This window comes from Alexandromys fortis, unplaced genomic scaffold (genome assembly GCF_014885135.2).
Source record: "Alexandromys fortis isolate MF-2015 unplaced genomic scaffold, M_Fortis_MF-2015_v1.1 scaffold_325, whole genome shotgun sequence".
Taxonomy (NCBI): Eukaryota; Metazoa; Chordata; class Mammalia; order Rodentia; family Cricetidae; genus Alexandromys; species Alexandromys fortis.
Genome location: NW_026068211.1, coordinates 345,172 through 364,101, shown reverse-complemented (window position 1 = coordinate 364,101; position 18,930 = coordinate 345,172). Strand labels below are relative to the sequence as shown.

Genomic DNA, 18,930 nt, shown 5'->3' with positions numbered 1-18,930 from the left:
CGCCTGCACCCCAGGCCCCATTCCCACCCTTCCTCGCTGTGAGACCTTGGGTAAACTGCAGCACCTCTCTGTCTCGGTTTTCCTTTCTGTGGAATGGCTGCTGCTGGGTTTAAGGAGACTGTGTGTGTGTTGGGGGCCACATCTTGACACAAGTTCTGGTTCGGGGCTCTCCAACCCCAGCCATCTTCCACTCCCCCCTCCACACTTTGACTTAGTTTCCCAATTAGACCAATTCTACCTCCAGGCTTTCCACCCTGACTCAGACCTCGCTGAACTTCTTCCAGCAAGGTCAAAGCTCAAATGTCTTCTTTTCTTAAAACAGAGATTCTTGTCAGTGGCGGCGGCCCATGCCCTTAATCCCAGTGCTCAGGGTAGAGCCTGGCAGATCCCCGAGTTCGAGGCCAGCCTGGTCTACAGAGTGAGTTCCAGGATGGCCAGGGCCTCACAGAAAAACCATGTTTCAAAAAGCCACCACCACCAACAAACCAGACAAACAAACACAAAGAAACAAATGGAGAGATTCTCATGTAGTCCAGGTTAGACAGGATCTCCTGACCTTCTTCCCCCCACCTCCCTAGTGCTGGGATTGCAGGCATGCTCGACAACAACCAGTTTTGTGTGATGCTGGGGATTGAACCCAGGGCTTCACAAATGTGAGCCAAGCCCTGTACCACCTGAGCCCATTGTGATTCTGAGATAAGGTCTCCCTCACTCTGTAGCTCAGGCTGGCCCAGAACTCAGTCCTCCTGCTTCTCTGCCTGCTGAGTGCTGGCATTGCAGATGTGTGTTAATGGTCGCATCCTAATGCGGAAATGTTCCTGCGCCCTGGATCAAACCCTTCCTGATGAGCATGACCACAGTCTCGGCGCTCTTGTCAGCTGGGTTGTTAGTCTCTGGGCAGTCCATGTCAGCCCTGGCTTGCTGACAACTTCTAAGTTTCCCTTCCTAGCAGTCAGTACCCTCTCCTCAGGGTCCCGGGGTTCTGAATCTCTCTCCCTCCTGTTTCTTCTACATTTGACAAGCCCTGCATCCCTAGATCTGCCCTCTGCACTCTAGACTGACCAGCATCAGCTTTGGTCTTGGGCTTCCTGTTGGGCTCAGTCAGTGGTGGCAGAAGATGGTGGGTCTCGGAGGTTAAGGGTAGTGTACTAGGTCTCCGCCGCCGTGCTCCTCTGGGGCTGGAGACCCCGTATGCATCACCTATGGTACACTCTGCCCAGCTGCCGGTCAGATTGCTGCAGCTGCATGTCCGAGCCCAGTGGCACCACACCTTCCTTGTCCCTAACCTGGTCATTTCAAGGTCTTTCCCCTAAATTCTTCCCCCGCCCCCGTTTCAATGGCCTCCTCTTTCCAGTCTTCTTTTCCAGGACTTCCTGTGCCTTCTCACCGCCCTAATTCGCCATCTTAGTTACCCTTTTCTCACCCCCCCCAACCTCCACCTCTTTTTTCCTGCCTCAGTCCGTGGTTTCCAGCCTCTGGAGACACGGGAGGCCATGAGGAATGCTTGAAAATATGAATCAGGGGATGGAGAGTTGGTTCGGAGCCTAAGAGCTCTGGTTGCTCTTATAGAGGACCAGGTTTCTGTTCCCCACGTCCATACTGTGGCTCACAACTGTCTGCAAATCCAGTTCCAGGGATTCAAAGCCCCCTTCAGGCCTTGGCAGGCCCTGCATGCCCGAGATGCACAAACATACACTCAGGTACACTACACATAAAAATATATAAATCTGCTGACATCAAAATTGCTGGCCTGCTCTTTTAAAATCTCTTCTAAAGCAACCTTTTGTTTTTTAAATACTAGGGCTTCTTAGTGCCTAATGTCTCTTATAATTGGTCCTCTGAGGTTCTGCTCCTCACGCAATGCAGGAAGCATGTCTTCTGTTCCTGTGCATCCTTTGTGACAACCTGAAACAGCGACTGCTTCACAGGTCCACACCCCTTAACCTTGGCTGTGCCCATTCCCTGGAACCCACCCTTGTGCACAGGCACACACATCCCTCCTGTTCCAGTTTCTGAGAAACTGGCCTGTTTTATTTAGGAAACTCCATCAACCTCAGCATTTTCTGGCGCAGGCAGAAAATTAGGGTCCTCTTCTTTTGCATTCTCACAATATCCTACTAAGAGGGAAAGTGTGTGGCTGGTGAGCAGGGCGTAGCCAGCAGAAAATCAAGGCTGGTGAAACTCAAGAGGAGGCGTGGCATCCAGGGTTAGGCTCATGATGGGTGGGGGTTTGGTACTAGAAGCCTGTGAGTGATGGGCAGGGGCGTGACTAGTGGGTGATGGGCAGGGGGCGTGACTAGTGGATGATGGGCAGGGGCATGACTAGTGGATGCTCTGATAACCCTTGAGCGTGGCTAGTACCTGCTGGCGTCCTGCTGCCCAGCCATACTCTGAAGCATTAGGCTACCTAGTCTGTCTCCTATTGCCTAGATGTTGGAGCGGCACCCCAGCTTCTCTTGCACCCCAGCTTCCCACGGGAGGACTGTTCAGGCAGAATTTCAAAGTTTTATGGCAATTTTTACAGAAATCACAGAGAAGGGACAGCGAGTGATGCTGATGAGTCAGGGGTGAGAAGGGCAGTGGGTAATGGGTCCGATGCACAACTGGACGAGAAAATGCAAAAATAATAATAATAATAACTTAGGGGAAGCGGGAGGTGATGAGGTGGCAGGGTCACAAGGAGTGGGCAGCACTCCCCATTCCCCCAAGGAATGGGCAGGAAACACCAACGGTAAGAAAATGCAGGTGGCCTACCAACAGATGTGCGGCCCACAAAGTTAAAAATGCCCACCCAGACCCCCCACCCACCCTCCCTTCCACCCCCGCCCCCCAACAGGCAGAGATGTGGCAGCATTTGCTGGCTTGTAGCATTGGTCCTCTGGGACCCTCGGTCTCCTCTTCGAGGGTCCTGCCCGAGTTGGCTGGCACTGAGGGCAAAATGAACCTTCTAGAGTTATTTTCATCAAGCCTTCTAGAATATTGTCAGGGGAGGTCGGCTGGACTCCCTTTGGTTCTCAGTCTCCTCCACTACGCAGATTCTCAAGGCTGAGTGAGTCGTGCTGCCCTCTCGAAAAGGGAAAGTCTGTCGACGCCCCTTCCCCCAAGACATGCACCCTCCCGTGACCCCCCTCCCCCAAACACACTATATATATACACACACAGGCCCCTCCCTCCAAGGCGTGGCTGGGCTCTCAGAGGTAGTGGAGGGCGAGTAGGGTGCTGGAATGTCTGAAGTGGTGGGTTCAAGATGTGCCTCCTCCGGCTGAGCCTGGGGGATAGAAACTCCAAACGTCCCTCCTCTCTCTCCAAGCCTCTGAGTGAAGAAGTCAGGAAAAGTGCGTGCCCTCCCCCCCTTGTAAAACCCACTTATTCATTCCCCTGGGGACTGCAGGGAGCTCCCTGAGGGTTGGGGGTAAGGGAGGGGATGGGTGGCATCCTGGGATGGCACAGCCTTTCTCTGGAGTACCTGGGGAAATCTTCTAAGGCCCAGAGGCCCAGATGGAGGGTTGTAGCTGGGAGAAGGGACACGGGAGGACAGAGTTAAGCTGGGCGTCCAGGGAGGCAGAGAAGGTGGTGTCTGGTGGGTGGGTGCCTGGCTTGAGATTTCAGATGTAACTTACAAGGGATGGGCTGGAGGGGGTGCCGCTGAGAAGGGAGATCGAGGGGTGGAATCCAGGCGGAAAGGGAGGCTGATCCCAGGAAGAGAGCTGGCGAGGAAGGAGCCTAGGAGAGGAGTCCCAGGGAGCCCAAGGTGAGTCTGGACAGAGAGACAGGGGTGGGCCCAAGAGCAAATGCCATCCAGTCCCCACCTTCAGGGCGGTGGCTAGGGCCCTAGAAGCCCCGGATATGGCAGTAAGCCTCGAGGCTGGCAAAGAGAATGTAAAGGAACCAGAGGCCCAAGAAGAGAGCGGTGGTGGCCAGCTTGGGTCCCCGCGGACCACCCAGCTCGCCACCGATGTGTGGCCGGCGCCGGTACAACAGCACTGCGATGCCCACGAAGGCGAAGACGGTGAAGAGTGTGACCGAGAAGGCCAGCGTGCCTGTACGCACCTCGAAGGGGCGGCCCTGCACCGCCCAGTACACCGCAGCCACTGACCAGGCCACACCCAGCCCCAGGAACACGTTCACGGCGTTGGAACCAGTCACATTGCCAATGGACGCGTCCGCGCACTGGTCCTGCAGCGCGGCCACCTTGCTGGCGAACGTGTCTACAAGGACAAGACACAGGGGTAAAGAGGGGTTTCTTACCGCTCCCCGGGCCCTCACCTACTTCCTGCTGGATCTGTCTGCATGCAGGAGGCTCCATTCCCTACTTTCATCGTCCTTCTGTGAGGCTGGCATTGCGCTATCCTAAGGGGGTCCACTTTTCAATTTTTGAGGGCCCAGCCCCCTCCCCAACAGACTGGCTCTGGAAACAGCTGTGTTTGCCCCACATGTGAACTCCCTGCTGATGAAGGAACAAAGTCTCTCCCATCTTGCCCAGAGGTTGCCTTCCTCCCCCAGGTTTGCTCGGGTTGGTTTGATTGTGGCCTCGGCCTTACAACAGGACACAGGACACTGCACAGCCCCGTTTCTGTGGCATGTTCATCCTCACTGAGCAGACTCTACCCACATCTGAGTTAAGACTCAGAGATTCAGCCAGGATGGTGTGCACACCTGTAGTCCTAGCTCTTGGGAGGCTTAAGCAAGAGGAGCACCGTGAGTTTGGGGCCAGCCTGGGCTACCTAGCCAAATCCAGGGAACTGCGACTATAGATTAAGGACCTATCTCAAAAAAAAAAAAAAAAAAAAAACCAACCCACAACAACAAAAGAGGTGTGGTGGCACATGCCTGCCATCCAAGTTCTCGGAGGTTTAAGGCCAACTGCTCTACATAGTGATTTTGAGACCAGACTGGGCTATCTGAGACCCACTACAAAAACCACAACAATGGGCAGTCGAGATGGTTCCCAGGGTATAGCATGAGAACCCAAACGTGGACCCCAGTGCTCATGTAAAAGACCGGGTGTTGGGCAGGCTGGATGGCTCACTGGGTAAATGCACTTGCATCAGGCTTGATGATCCGAGCCTGAGCCCTGAAGCTCACACGGTGGAAGAAGAAAGGACTTAGGCTGCTCTCAGATCTACACACACCTACCTCTGAGAATCATTGCCCGGTTCTCCCCACCTACCACACGGTCTGTGAAATCATCTGGGGAGGACCTGTCTCTAAGGATCCGCCCCCAACCATGAATTTTGTGAGATTTTCCAGGAACCCTGAACTCCAAACCCTATGGTGGCCTCCCCTTCTTCCTAAGGAACCCACGTCTGCTTCCTACCACTTCCTGTCATATTAGTCCCCCGTGACTCTGCCCTGCTTGTTCCGGGGCAGGGTCAGCCCACACACTGCACCCACAGGACTCCTCCCTGGCCCTCTCCTATTTTCCGGAAGGGCCGCCTCCCGGGGTTACCAGGGATAGAGGTGCCCAGGGCCACGAAGACCACGGCGTTGACTGAGTCCTTAAGGCCCACGGTGCACCCAAAGTGGGAGGCCAGATCTCCTATGAGCGCGGTGAGTAGGCCAATAACCAGGATGCAGACACCGAAGCAGGCCCAGCCGTGGCAGTACTCCGTGGGAGGAACGCAAGCGAACAGAACCTTCCAGAACACCGTCAGGAAGTGCATCACATAGTCAAAGCAGGATGGCAGCCGCTCCTCCCGAGACCCATCCTCTTCTTCCTCCTCATCTCCTGTGGGCACATGACCCAGCTCCATTGTATTAGACTTCCAGACAGTTCCGAATGAATTGCTTTCCCAGCATGCCTTGTAACTAAAAGAATGTTGGTCTGAGAGGAATATATTTATTTTCTCAGAATCCCTTGCAGCTAAGAGAGTGTTGAGCCCAGGTAAATGTAACTTCCCAGAGTTCCTAGCAGCTGAGAGGATTGGACTGAGGGAAGCTTATTTGCTTTCTTAGATTTCAGCTAAAAGAATAAATATTGGGCTTCAGTAAATTCAGTTTCCCCAAATCCCTTGCAGCTGAGAATGTTGAATAAGGTAAATATACTTACTTTCCCAGCATCCCTAGCAGTGTTGGGAACAGGTAAACAGGTGAACACACTTACTTTCCAGAATCCCTTGCAGCTAAGAGAGTTGCATACAGATAAAAATACTTACTTTCCCGGCATTCATTGCAGCCAAGGGACTGTTGGGCACAGATAAATCCATTTACCTTTCCAGGACTCCCCAAACTAGGGGAGGCCACATATCCCTTGCTAAAAGCACTCAGTGTCTCACAAACCCTGGCTGCTAGAGATGACCATGTCTCGAGCTAAAAATAGTCATTTTCCCCCAAAGTCCTCACAGCCATGGACAGTCATCTGTACAGCTTGAAATAATCACTTTTGGGAGGAGTCACTCAGCAATGCGGGGCTTCTGCTCAGAGGTAGAATGCCTGCCTAGCATGCGAGAGGTTCTGAGTTCCATCCTCAGCACCACCAACCAAACAAATGCCAAGATTCCACAGTCGGCTAAACACACTGGCTTTCCCAGAGTCTCCAGGAGCAAGACAGAGACAAACACCCAGCTAAAATTAGCCAAGCTCCCAGAATCCCTTGAGGTTAGCAACAGCCACGTCCTCGGATAAAAATATGCTCTCTCCCAGAATCTCCCACTTCTAGCAATGCTATAAAATACATTCTTTCCCATAATCCCTTGCAACAGTGGGACACACCCCCCCCCCGAGACAAAAGAGGTTCTGAAATGCCCTAACTCCCTTGGTACAGGGGTACCCTCTACGTGTTTATTTTCTGAGCTTTGTAGAAAGGTCCAACCTATCCCTTACTGTGTGACCCGATTGGCTTTTAGCACCCAGTGATTTGTGTGATTTGAAAAGCACTGAAGTATTTGGAACCTTCCTCATCCTGAGCTGATAAGCAGGAGGCGATGAGTGAAAAAAAGAGCAGGCTCTTGTGTGCCAAGTATTATAGCTGGAAGGATGCTGATAAGGGAAGTGGCCAGTGGCCAGCAGGCAGTGGGCAGGGAGGCACGGCGAAGCTAGGCCAGCTGCTGAATCCTGAAACCGCCTGGCAGGGCCAGCTACAAGTCCCCAGACTTTTTCTCTAAGAAACAGGACACCTGCAGTGGTGGGGGCATAGTGTGCTCCCCCCACCCAGCTGGAGGACTCCAGTCACATCCCGCTGTTCTGTCTTTTCTGACTTACTTAACCACAGGCTTGCCAAAGAAAGAAATGCTTGAGTTTGTACTTATCCAAGTGGGTTTTGTGGTTTCTTGGGTCTGTAAGAACCAAACTTTTAGCATCAACCACAAGCAAAATGGAATTAGAAACAGAAAACTGGAAACTCAGCATACACCCTGCCCTTTCTGGCCCCCTAATTTCTTTTTGTTCCTGCTAGGACTTGATACCTGGAGGTGCAGCAGCCATTCAGCAGCCATGAGGGCAAAAGCTGAGGGCGGGAAGGCAAAACAGGAGCCAGATCCTGGCGTGGTGGGGTGTGCGTTTAGTCTCAGCACTTGGGAGACAGAAGCAGGAGGATATCTGTGCGTTCCCGGCCAGCCTGGTCTCCAGGAAGAGTTCCAGGCCAACCAGAACTGCATAATGAGACCTTGTCTCAATAAACAAGCAAACAAACAAATGAAACGAACCAGTCCATGGGGAGCATCGGTCCCTTGTGACTGGGCTTTCTGCTGAATTCCTGGGACCTGAACTGTAAAGTGCTGAGACAGCTGTGGCCAGTGCAGACAGGCACAAGCGGGGGACGGGGACTCAAGGCTTCCTCTCTGCCCCAGATGGCACTGTGGCTTCACTACTGCTCTCCTGTCCAGACTCTGTTGCTCTCGGGTCTTGTGACGAACCCCTTCCTCATACCCCAAGTTAAATGACCATCTCCAAACACTCAAAGGCTTCCATTCTTGGTGCTCCCTCTACCCAGGAGGGCCATACTGTCCTCCCCTTCTTGTACACCACTGTCCCCAGTCAAGGCTTTAGCAAAGTCCCTTTAGGAAGCCTTTCCCTTACCTCAGGCTGGGTCAGGACTCTTTGGGGGGGGGTCTCTCCTACCTCTGTCACCCCCTGGCTTGTCACCGATTTTTTTTTTTTGCATGTCTATCTCCACTGTGCTGTGAACTTCATAGGGACGGGGACAGTGCTGTTCCAGCTATTTCTCCATCTCTCTCAGACACATGAAGGCACATTGTGGCTTCAGAGGGCTGTGCCAACTGCATGGGCCTCTCTAGGTTGGCCTCATATCTCCACAGTCCTGACTTTGAATTGCACTAAACAGTTTCTTTTTTTTTTTTACATTTATTTATTTGTCTGATAATTGTGTGTGTGTGTGGGGGGGGGGAATAAAAGGAAAACTTGTAGACGTCAGTTCTCTCCTAACACATAAATCCTGGGAATCGAACTTAGATTGTCAGACTTGGCAGCAATCGCCTTTACTTACTGAGCCATCTTCTCTGCCCGACATTTTCTTTAGCTATAATTCATTACCTATTAGTCCCTCCAGTTGAGGCCCACCCCGAAGGAAACCTGATACTATGTATGGGAGGAAGCCCTGAATTGTAGCCCCAGATAGCATTATAAATTCTTTTGGAAACTTTAGGCCACTGTGTCCTTTATCTGAACTTCAGTTTCCCCATCTGTGTCGCAAAGGTCCCCGTGTGAATTTCCAAGATCAGGTTTGTGGAGTCAGTCGCCACTGTGCCTCTGACCACACGAGGGCGCTGTGGGTCCGCGGGAGAGCTAAGAAGGGTGAGGACCACAGCAGGTGGGAAAGAACGAGGTGCCCTGGTGACTGTCTCCATGGCAACAGAGGAGCCCAGGGCTGTCTGGGGGGAGGCCCGGTGCCATTTCACCCATCTTCTAACTTCCTGATGCTACTAGGGTAAAACCCGGACTCGCCCCCCGCCCACCTATCTCGAGTGGAACTCAAAGCTGAGCCTTCCAGCTGCGAGCCCCCCAGCAGCTGGGACCACCGCACAGGGTTCTCAACTTTCTCCTTTCTGTTTTCATCCGACTCTCCATCTCTGGCCCTCCGCGGTGGGAGGGGATGCTTGCTCTCTGCCTGTCGGCTGCTCCCCATCCGTCTTCTCCATCCCCTCCCGGCCCGTGTACCTTTGTGTCTTTGTCTCTCCATCACCTCCCTTGGCTCTCACTGCCCCCTTAACTTACCTGCGCTCACCGTAACTGCCTCTAAAAACTGCTCCCTCCATGAATGAGTCCCAATCACCAAGGCCAGGTTCGTTTTCTTTATGAGTTTATCCACCGTGTTCTGAGGGAAGAGAAAGTGAAGGGAGGGGGAGCTGCTACCCATGGGTGCCCCCAGGGTGGTGCAATGGGGAGGGGGGGCTCTGGGGCTTGAAATCACACCCACATGCCCAGTCCAGAAAGGGAGTTCTGTGCTGTCCACAGTGCTGAAGCTGGCCCTGGAGACTGCCCAGAGACCGCCCTCTCCCATCGTGGTTCCCAAGGTTGGCATGCCCTTTCTTTCTTGAGCTGCACCCTCCCCGACATAGCTCAGGACAGGCTCTAGGGAAGGCAGATTACCTTAAAGTCGTAAGACTCCTCAATGATGACCTCAAGACGACAGTTCTCCCCAAGAACTGGCTTGCCCATCTCTGCTATTCTCCGAGCCTCCTCCTCCTCGGCAGTCAGCTTCCTGTCCCCATCTCCTGCAGCATGAGGGGTGGAGGTTAAATATCCAGGAGCCATGCCTAACAGAGTTGGTAAAAACTTCATTATCTGCTCTCTCTGGGACATCAGTGAACTCCTCCAGCTCCCTCTGACCACCTGTTCCCTCAGCCCATGAAGTTCTAGTAGTGGACTCTGGGTTCACATGGTGGAGACTGTGATCTTAGCCTCTTGCTTCATATTTTCTACATCTGATGGGTATAGTAATCATATCTACCTCATAGGATGACTGAATTAAGCCTGGTCCTAGAGGCAGCTCTAACAACGCACTCTAGTCCTGCACCCTGTACCCAGCCCTAGGCCTCATTCCCAGTTCCACTCCTGGACAACATCACTAGCAACAAACATAGCTCTATGGTAGAAACAGCTACACCCAAATCTGTGGGCAAATAGGCGGACTACATTTCCCAACATTCCTTGCAGCTGGGCATGGCCATGTGATTGAATTAGAGCCAATAGAATGGGGATGGGAGAAGTGATAGAGTGGTAGGCCTCCAGGACCTCCCCTGTGATCCTGGGGATTTTCTTGCTCTTTTGTCTGGAGGCAGCAGGGGTCCAGAGACAACACAAAACAAAGTTCAATGGCAGGTGGAGGCACAGGATGGAAAGGCCACATCAGAAAACCACCTGCTCACAAACTTTGCCTAAGCAACAAAGTCATGCAGCAAGAATTTGCTACTTACTGTAGCAAACAGGCATTGTTAGGCTAGTTTGTTACAGAAGCTGCATGACTTCTCAATGCATCTTAGTCTCAGGCTAACCCTAACTATATGCTAGCTACAGTGTAGATCTTGTTTCTCAACTGTCACTATATCCAAGCTACAGGCTCTAACCTCAACTCTGACCCCCAACTTCTAAACTTGACACCAATTTTGGGGGTGCGGTGAGGGTGGCAGTTTTGAGACAGGCTGTTATGTGTCCCTGGCTGTCCTGCGATCATAGAGATCTGCCTGCCTCTGCCTCCCTCCCAAGTGCTGGGATTAAAGGCTTGGTTTACCAAGTCTGTCCGTTTTGTTTGTTTGGGTTTTTTGTTTAGTTTAGTTTACTTTTTGTCTTGTTTTTATAGCCCAGGCTGGACTCAAACTCTCCACATTGTTGGGGATGGCCTCGAGCTTCTGATTCTCCTGCCTTCATCTCCCAAGTGCGGGGATTACAGGCCTTCCTCACCCCAGTGCTGGGGATGGGACCAAGGGCTCTGTGTATCCTGGGCAGGCACTCCACTGACTTGAGTTGTCCTCAGCCTCCCCAACCCCATTTCTAATGCAAATGGGGTTGCATTAGTCCTCAAATTCCAACTTCAGCTTTAAATTTCTAAAAGTGTGTGTATTTGTGTGCATGCGTGTATGTGTGTGTGCATATGTGTGTATGTGCAAGTGTATGTATGTATGTGTATGTGCATGTGTGTGCATGTGTGTATATGTGTGTGCATGTGTATGTGTGTTTGTGAGCATGCATGTATGTGCATGTGTATGTGTGTGCATGCATGTATACGTGGGTGCGCATGTATGTGTTTGTGGGTATGTGTGTGCGCGTGTATATGTGTGTATGCATGTATTGTGTATGTATGTGTGTGTGTGCATGTGTGTATGTGTTTGCACATGCTTGTGCACTTGTGTGCCTGCAGCTGTCTAAGGAGACCAGAAGGGGGTGTCAGGTACCCTGGAGCTGGAGTTACAGGTGGTTGGAAGCAACCCAGCATGGGTGCTAGAGCTGAACTTGAGTCCTCTGGGAGAACAGCAAGTGCTTCTAACAGCAGAACCCTCTCTCCAGCCCCCAGCCTCAGTTTTAGCATAAACACTGACTCTAGTTCCAATCTAATCCCATCTCAATCCCTGACAACAACCTCTATTTCAATTCTTGTCTTGACCCAGTGGGAAGACGAATCTAATAATCCAAACCTGTCCCACCCCTATCCCAACCAATGCCAAACCTTATTCATACAGACTGTGCCACAAGCTCAGATCTGATTTCATAACTCAGTTTCTTCCAACTTTGATTATAAATGTCATCCTGAACTCCACAGCCCCCTCCCTTCCCAGTCTCAGCTGGCTCCGATCCCGAATCCACCTCTCACCTCCAAGCTGCCCCAAGCCCACCCCTGTGGCTCCGGTGGCTCCGCCCCTCCGCACCCAGAGGTCCCTTCACTCACCTTGGTTGAGTAGCAGAGCTGGGGAGAGACAGAGACAGGGACACAATGAGAGAGTCGCTTCTCCTCAAAGCTCAGGCTCGCGAGTCCCCCGGGGGCCCCCAACCCTGGGGCCCCTATTTCTCCCATAGCCACCTCTTCGCCCCTCACCTGAGATGCCCCTCTTAAGCCACTGGGGCTGGCCAAGCTCGATGAAGAAGTTGTCCTTCTTCTCATACTCTTCGTCATCCACTATCTTGACCTGAAGGGTCTTCCTGGGGAAGGCCAGGCAGAAAGCATAAAGTCCCTCCCACCCTGAAGCCACCTCAGGATGATCTATTGGCCCTTGGTGGAATTTAGGAGGGGCTCTATCAAAAAGCAACCACCCCAGGGCAGAGTCATGACTTTGTCCCCATTTGTTGGAGACAGTCCTAACCCTGAAGACTTAAGTAACATGTGTGAACGAAGCTGGGCCTTGGGAGGAGCTGGGAAGATGGCTCAGTTGATAAAGCACTCACTATGACAGCAAGAGGAACCAGGGCGATGCCCAGCACCCATGTAAGAAAGCCCGGCAGGGTGGCATGTCTGTGGGGGTGAAGACAGGCCAGCCAGCCTAGCTAACTTGTGAGCTCTGGACCAATGAGATTTGTTACAAAAGAGGTGGCTGTGCCTCTGAGGATGACACTTGAAGCTGCCCTCTGCCCTCTACACATATGAGCACACTTCCACATGCATACACACATTTGCACGGAAAAAAAAAAGCTGGATCTGTAATCCCAACCACTTGAGAGTTTGAGGCAAGGGGGATTACCATGAGATCAAATCCAGTCTGAGCTACAGAAAGAAAAGAAGGAAAAGGGAAGGAAGGAAGGGAGGGAGGGAGGAAAGGGAAGAACTAGTGAAATCTATCAGTACAAAATACTCGCAGCTTCTCGCCCTCCATCCTGACCACATTTGGGAAATCAGCCTATGTGCCCAGTTTCTCCCCCCATTCAGGTTCTCTGTTCCCATGGTTACCCGGGTGAGGCAGGGAATAGCCCAACGTTACCTGTCCCCTTAAGGCACTGAACCCACATACCTCCTACCCCTCCTTGCAATCTCCAAGCCCCACAGCAAGGGATGCTCACAGATTGGGTGCCAGCAACTCTTGGCTAGAGGAACGGTGTATGTAGCCAGCCCCATAAGGCCTGGCCCCAGATCCCAGCCACACAAACACCCCACCCACGCAGTCACCAATAGAGGAAGCTCCACCAGTCACCCGCCCACACGCACAGCCATCCACACAGCCATCCCCCTGCAGCGCATGATCTCAGGGAACAGATGCCTGTTCGTTTGAGAGACACCCCCAGCACAGCCCGAGACAAACACTGTCACCCCGTGGGACCCTCTTAATGCACCTCTATGGATCTTGCTCTTTTGTTATTTAATTCCTTTTTGGTTTTGTGAGACACTGTGTCACTATGTAGCTCAGGCTGGCCTGGAACGCACTAGATAGCCCACACTGGCTTGAAATTCACTAACCTCTTTGCCTCTAAAATTCTCAGATGGCAGGCACGTGACATCATTCCAGACTTAGACTCCTCTCTTGATGCTACTTGCTGCCTGCATATATTCCTCTGCACGTCAGTCTCTCTGTCCACCATCATCTCCCTGCTTCTGTCTCTCTCCTCTCTTAGCCCTTTTCGGACTATTCTTTCCTCTTTGTCTCTCAGTGGTGCCCAAATGAAATAAAGTTAACACAATCAGGCAGAAGAGTCCTAATCAGGCAACAATTCAATAAACACATCTCCTCAAGTGAACTCACACAGCACACAGAGACACTGTCACATAGGGACAGACACCCACCTCCACTCTCTGGGTTTGCAAATTATTTATTTGAGACAAGGTCTCATGGAGCCCAGCTTGGCCTCAAATTCTATGTGAAGGGCTGGCAAGATGGCTCAGTGGGTAGATGGCTCAGTGGGTAGAGGCACTTGCCTTGAAATCCTGATGGCCTGTATTTGATCCATAGAACCCGTGTAAAAGGTTGAAGGAGAAAAGGGACTCCCCAAAGTTGTTCTCTACATGTCCATATGTAGGCTACTTCAAGCACACCTCAACAGACACCATGCATACGCTAACAAATAAATAGAAACTCAAAATTGAGGTACAGACAAAGGTTAATTTGAACACCTTGCCTTACTTCTTCACCTCCTGACTGCTGGCATTAAAGATGTGGGGCTAGCATGCTACTGAGATTGGAACCCAGAGATGCTACTACTAACTGGGCAACATCCTCAGCTGTCTGTAAAACAAGTTTCTTCACTGTAGCCCAGGTTGGCCTGTAGCTCATCGCAGTCCTCCAGTCTCCAGCTTCACCTGCTGGGATTACAGGCAAGCAACACCAAACCCAGTTGGATTTCAAAAATACGGTACAGAGGCAGCCCAAGCAGCGGGAGCGGGCTGGGCGCTGTCCGCGGTGCTGAAACACCACATCTGGGCGTGGGGGTCGGGTGAGGAGGTCTCCCAAGACACACTGGGCTTCTCAAACTCACAAGCTGACTCAGGGACGCGCTGACTCGGTGGCACATACTTTGTCGTGCGCTCTCCTAGTACCCCACAAACCGCTAGCACACAACTGATGCTTGGTATGTCAAATCTGCTCTGACAGGCAACCCAGGAGAATTCCAACGGGCAGGACATCAAGAGAGACTCCTGAGTTTTTAGGAAATAGCCTTCCTCCCCAGCCACTCTCCCTCAGTTCCCAGGAACTCCACTCCAGCCCCCATTCCTCAAAATTCCAGTCTCTCTGCCTTCTGGACTACCTTGTTTCTCAATGACCCTGGTTGTCCGGGGCTGGGTCTCTTCCTACATTTGGCCCTTTCTCTCTCTGCTTCGTTCTTGTGTCTCCCTGTTAAGTCTCTGACTCTTCCAGTGTCTGTGTTGATCCTACCCAGGCCTCCACACTAGCCTGGTTGCTTCAAAGCTCCTCTAATTAGCGCCTGCCCGTCAGAGGAAGGATGTGTTTCCCTAAACGCTAATTAGCCTCCTGTTCTCTTGTCTCCTGTAGCCACAGCTGGAAGCTTGGAAAGAGGCGGGAGATGGGGGAGGACAGGGGGTGTCCCAGGCTGGGGAAGCCCATGGGATTGCAACAGCAGGAAGGAAGTGGGTTAGACAATCAGAAGGACCAGAACCAATAACTCTGTCATTCTTTCTGCCTCTTGAATTTGGGGAGATGAGGCTAGGGATGACGATAGAGTTGGTCACTCCAAGCAGCTGTCACATGACCCTTCCCCCAGCCCCAAAGAGAAATGTGGACAGCTGTGCAGGGCCTATGACTAAAGCATAACCCGAGGCAGAGAGCGAGAGACTGACGACGCCAGGATCGCAGAGAGCCATGGCCTGGGAGGTCAGAGGTCCAGGGATGGAGAGCCGTCACCGGCCAGATGAAGGCGAGGCGGAAGCTCCAAGGCTGGAGGGAGCGCGTGGGTGGCAGGAGGAGGGAGCCAGCCGCTGCGGGGGCGGCGGGCGCGGAGGAGCCGCGCTAGCTGCGTCGGGCAGCTGCGGGGGAGGTGAGCTCGGGCCTCCAGGGACTTTGAGGCGGTGCCAGGGAGCAGAGTTTGCAATGCTCTGTCTGTCTGCGCGTCTACTGGGCATAAGATGCGCCCAGGCACCTACCAATATTAAGAATCCCGTGCCCTAGGTCCCCGGAATCCTGTGTCTCTTCCCTGATCCCTGGGTTTTCCACTGTTTCCCAGATTTTTCCGGGATTTCTCAAGCCTCACCTCAGACCCCCTCGCACCTAAGGCCCCGCCCACCACTCGATCACGCCCTCTCAACTCAGCCAAGACCCTTTCTCTAGCTTGGCCCCAGTAGGCCACGCCCCCACACAAGTACGCCCCTTTCCAAAGATCCTCTTCCCTCGAGGCCCTTCTTGGCTTCCACAGCCCAATTGACTCTCCCTACCAAGGTCCACCCAGACCCCGCCCATTCTCAGACTTTCTCCCCCCCCCCCCCCCCCCCGTCCCCTCTTCCCTGTCTCCTACCATTCATAGATCAGCCACGATCCTTTCTCAGGTTGTAATCCTTGGCCCTATCAAACTTTGTATCTGCGCGGCCCCTCCCACCGTCAAGACCCTTTCTTGTCTCTATCGACCTGAGCTTGGGTTTAACCCCTTGACCCAGTCAGGTTCCCTTTCTCTGCACAGCCCCACGACATTCTAGAAAACCCCTTACCCTTCACCCCCTATTCCCACTCCGTCTACACTGTCCTGCACTACCTCCCAGTCAAGTCCGTTTCTCAGGCCCTGCCCACCTGAGCCCCTCCTCCAGCCAGGGCCATTTCTCAGAACCCATTCGTGTTGGCTCAGCGGATCTCCAGTAAAAACTACTTCCCACACCCTGCCTACAGTAGTCATTCAGTACCAAGCAAAGGTTGCCATTCCTCAGCACCCTCCCCGCCTCACCTTGGCCCCATCCCATTGCCTGTCAGGTCTGTTCTTGTTTGTTTATTTGTTTTCGAGACCACCCCCCAAGACAAGGTTTCTCTGTAGCTTTGGTGCCTATCCTGGAGCCCGCTTTGTAGACCAGGCTGGTTTCGAACTCACAGAGATCCTCCTTCCTCGGGCTAAAGGCCTGCACCACCCAGGCGGCACAGTTTAGAGCTGTTCTTCAGGTCAGGTTTACCCTGGCCCCACCCCACTCTCAGCCAGGGCCCTTCTTCGGGCCCGCCCGCCCCCCCCCCAGGCTCGGACTCTCCCACCCGCGCTCACATGGTCTCGTCATCGCCGAACTCCAGCTCTCCACAAGCGTCCTCATAGTGCACGCCGCCGCCACGAGCCGTGCCATCCACTGTGCGGTAGGGGAGGCGCACAGTACCGCGGGCGCCTGAGCTGCGCACTACGCGCACGTCCACGGTGCCCATGCATTCGCTCACGTGCAGCAGGCGGTCCTGGAAGGAGAAGATGCCTGCGTGGTCGTCGTCCAGGATGGTGACGGTGGCCAGCAGCGGCGCCACTAGTCGCCCCTTGGGCCGCCCGCCGCCGTCGGGCTCAAACATGCCCTGCGCATCGCCCACACGCAGGTTCAGCAGCCGCACGAAGAAGTGCTCGTCCTCCTCGAAGATGTCGTCGTCGATGATGCCGATGCGCAGCTCCTTCTGCGTCTCTCCGGGCTTGAACACCAGCGTGCCCTCGCTGCAGAAGAGAACCAGAGGGTGCCACCCCTGTTGTGCGCACGTGTGTGTGCAGTGCCCGCAGAGGCCAAAAGATCCCCTGGGGCTGGAGGTTGGCGGTTGTGCGCCTCCCTGCATGGGTATTGGTACTCAAATTCGGGTCCTGTGGAGGAGCAGCCAGTTCTTTTAACCTCAGAGTCATCTCTCCAGCCGGGAGGATGGGCCTTAGGGTCCTACTCAGCCTTCAGGTCGCCTTAGCACCTGCTGAGGTGGGAGTGTGATGCAGAGATACAGAGTGCCTCAGCTTCTAGTTTCTGTATTTGTAACTGGCTCTAGGGGCTGTGGGTGGTGCTGGTACCAAAAGCTGAATAGCAGGGATTTGGGGACTTTGGAATAGACCTTGTTTTTCCTCTGATTACAATAAACAAACAAGTACATAATAAAAACAGGGCTGGGCAAGATGGTTAAGTGGGAAGGAGAACACTAGCTCCAGCCACAAACCGTCCTCTGACCTCTAGGTATGCATACACATAGCATGTACGCAGATACAAATAAATGTGTTTATAAATGAATTAGGGGCTGTATCAGTGGTTAAGGGCACTGACTGCTCTTCCAGAGAACCTGAGTTTGAATCCCAGTACACACACGGTGGCTCATAACTTTATAACTCCAGTACTAGGTGACCTGACGCCCTCTTTTGACTTCTGCGGGCCCCAAGCACACACAGAGTATGCGGACATCCATGCAGGCAAAGGACTCATACATATAAAATTACACAAAACAACTTAAAATGTAACCTAAAAATTAAAGAAAAGTAAAACTAACAAGCAAACATAAAACCTCAGAAGGTGAGCATGGTGGTGCAGCCACACCCAAGCCCCCCAGGGATTCTACACAAGTGCTCTATGGGTATGTCACACTCCATGCAGACTGAGACAGATGATAACTGATCCTGAGTCCTTCAGATGAGGGCCTCAGTACCACCCTGGATTGGGGCTCCGGGCCTGGAAAGTGGTAGCCACCATTACTATGACCAGCTTTATATAAAGGTTCCCCAGGAGTAACCTGGTCCTGTGGAAGGGACACAGGGAATCCAGTGTCCTAGAACTAATTGGCAAGATCAGAAACAGAGGAGCAGGGGCTCCCGGTTACTGCAGCCCTTGCCTTGACAGACACTGGGCTTGGTGGCTCCCATCCAACTGAGCCAACCAGCTGTGAACTCAGCTCAGTCATAGAGCCAGTTGGGTGACCTCCAACCTCAGTGTCTCAATGTATAATAAAGCTAATAGCAGCAGGCAGGTATCTCATTGTTTGAGGTGGGACGCTGAGTTCATACACAAGCACTCAGTGAAATTTAGCTGGATGAGGTAGTTCACAGCTGTAATCTTAGTACTTGGGAGGTGGAGGCAGGAGGATTACCAGTTTGAAGCTTGCAGTTTGAAGTCGTGGTCTCAAGGAAAATAAAACAAATTATCTAGTGAATTTGCACAATAACATTAGAATCGTGGAATTCTACAAGCTACGACTGTGGCTCAGTCAGTAGAGCGCTTGCCTGACAGTCGTGGCATCCTAGGTTCGATCCCCAGGACTGCATGAACCAGGTGTAGTGGTGCATGCCTGTGATGCTCCCACTCAGGAGAGGCAGGAGGATGAGGCGTTCAGGAGCACCCTGGATTATATAGACAGCTCTAGACCAGGCTGAGCAACAGAAGATTTTATCTAGAAACAAAGATCTGGGGATTCTAAACAGGACATTTGAAAATCCAGCTAAGGGGGGGTAGGAGGTCGTGGAAATAGCTGCATCTTTGTCAAACTGGAGCAACCAGCAACAAGGAGCAGGCATTGTGTGCCTGTAAAGTGCACCAAGACTCAGTTCCCCTTCCCTGACCTCCAGCGGAAGGCAGGAAGTGCACACAACTCCATCTCTTTCGGAGGAAATATGAGGCAAACTCAAATTGCAGAT

General features: G+C 52.7%; 1 protein-coding gene across 2 annotated transcripts in view; it reads right to left on the bottom strand.

The window, feature by feature from the left end:
- Positions 1–2,843: 2,843 nt before the first annotated feature.
- Positions 2,844–18,930, bottom strand: part of Slc8a2 (solute carrier family 8 member A2) — a 29,750-nt gene continuing 13,663 nt past the window's right edge. Inside the window, exons 4-10 of one of the 2 annotated variants that reach the window (XM_050130328.1) lie at positions 16,567–16,989; positions 11,987–12,090; positions 11,840–11,857; positions 9,547–9,671; positions 9,172–9,271; positions 5,450–5,728; positions 2,844–4,208 (exon numbers count right to left, since the gene is read on the bottom strand). In XM_050130328.1, coding sequence (XP_049986285.1) covers positions 3,832–4,208; positions 5,450–5,728; positions 9,172–9,271; positions 9,547–9,671; positions 11,840–11,857; positions 11,987–12,090; positions 16,567–16,989 — 1,426 coding nt within the window. In that variant the 3' untranslated portion in view covers positions 2,844–3,831. The remainder of the gene's footprint in view (positions 4,209–5,449; positions 5,729–9,171; positions 9,272–9,546; positions 9,672–11,839; positions 11,858–11,986; positions 12,091–16,566; positions 16,990–18,930) is intronic. The other variant, XM_050130331.1, reaches the window with a different exon arrangement.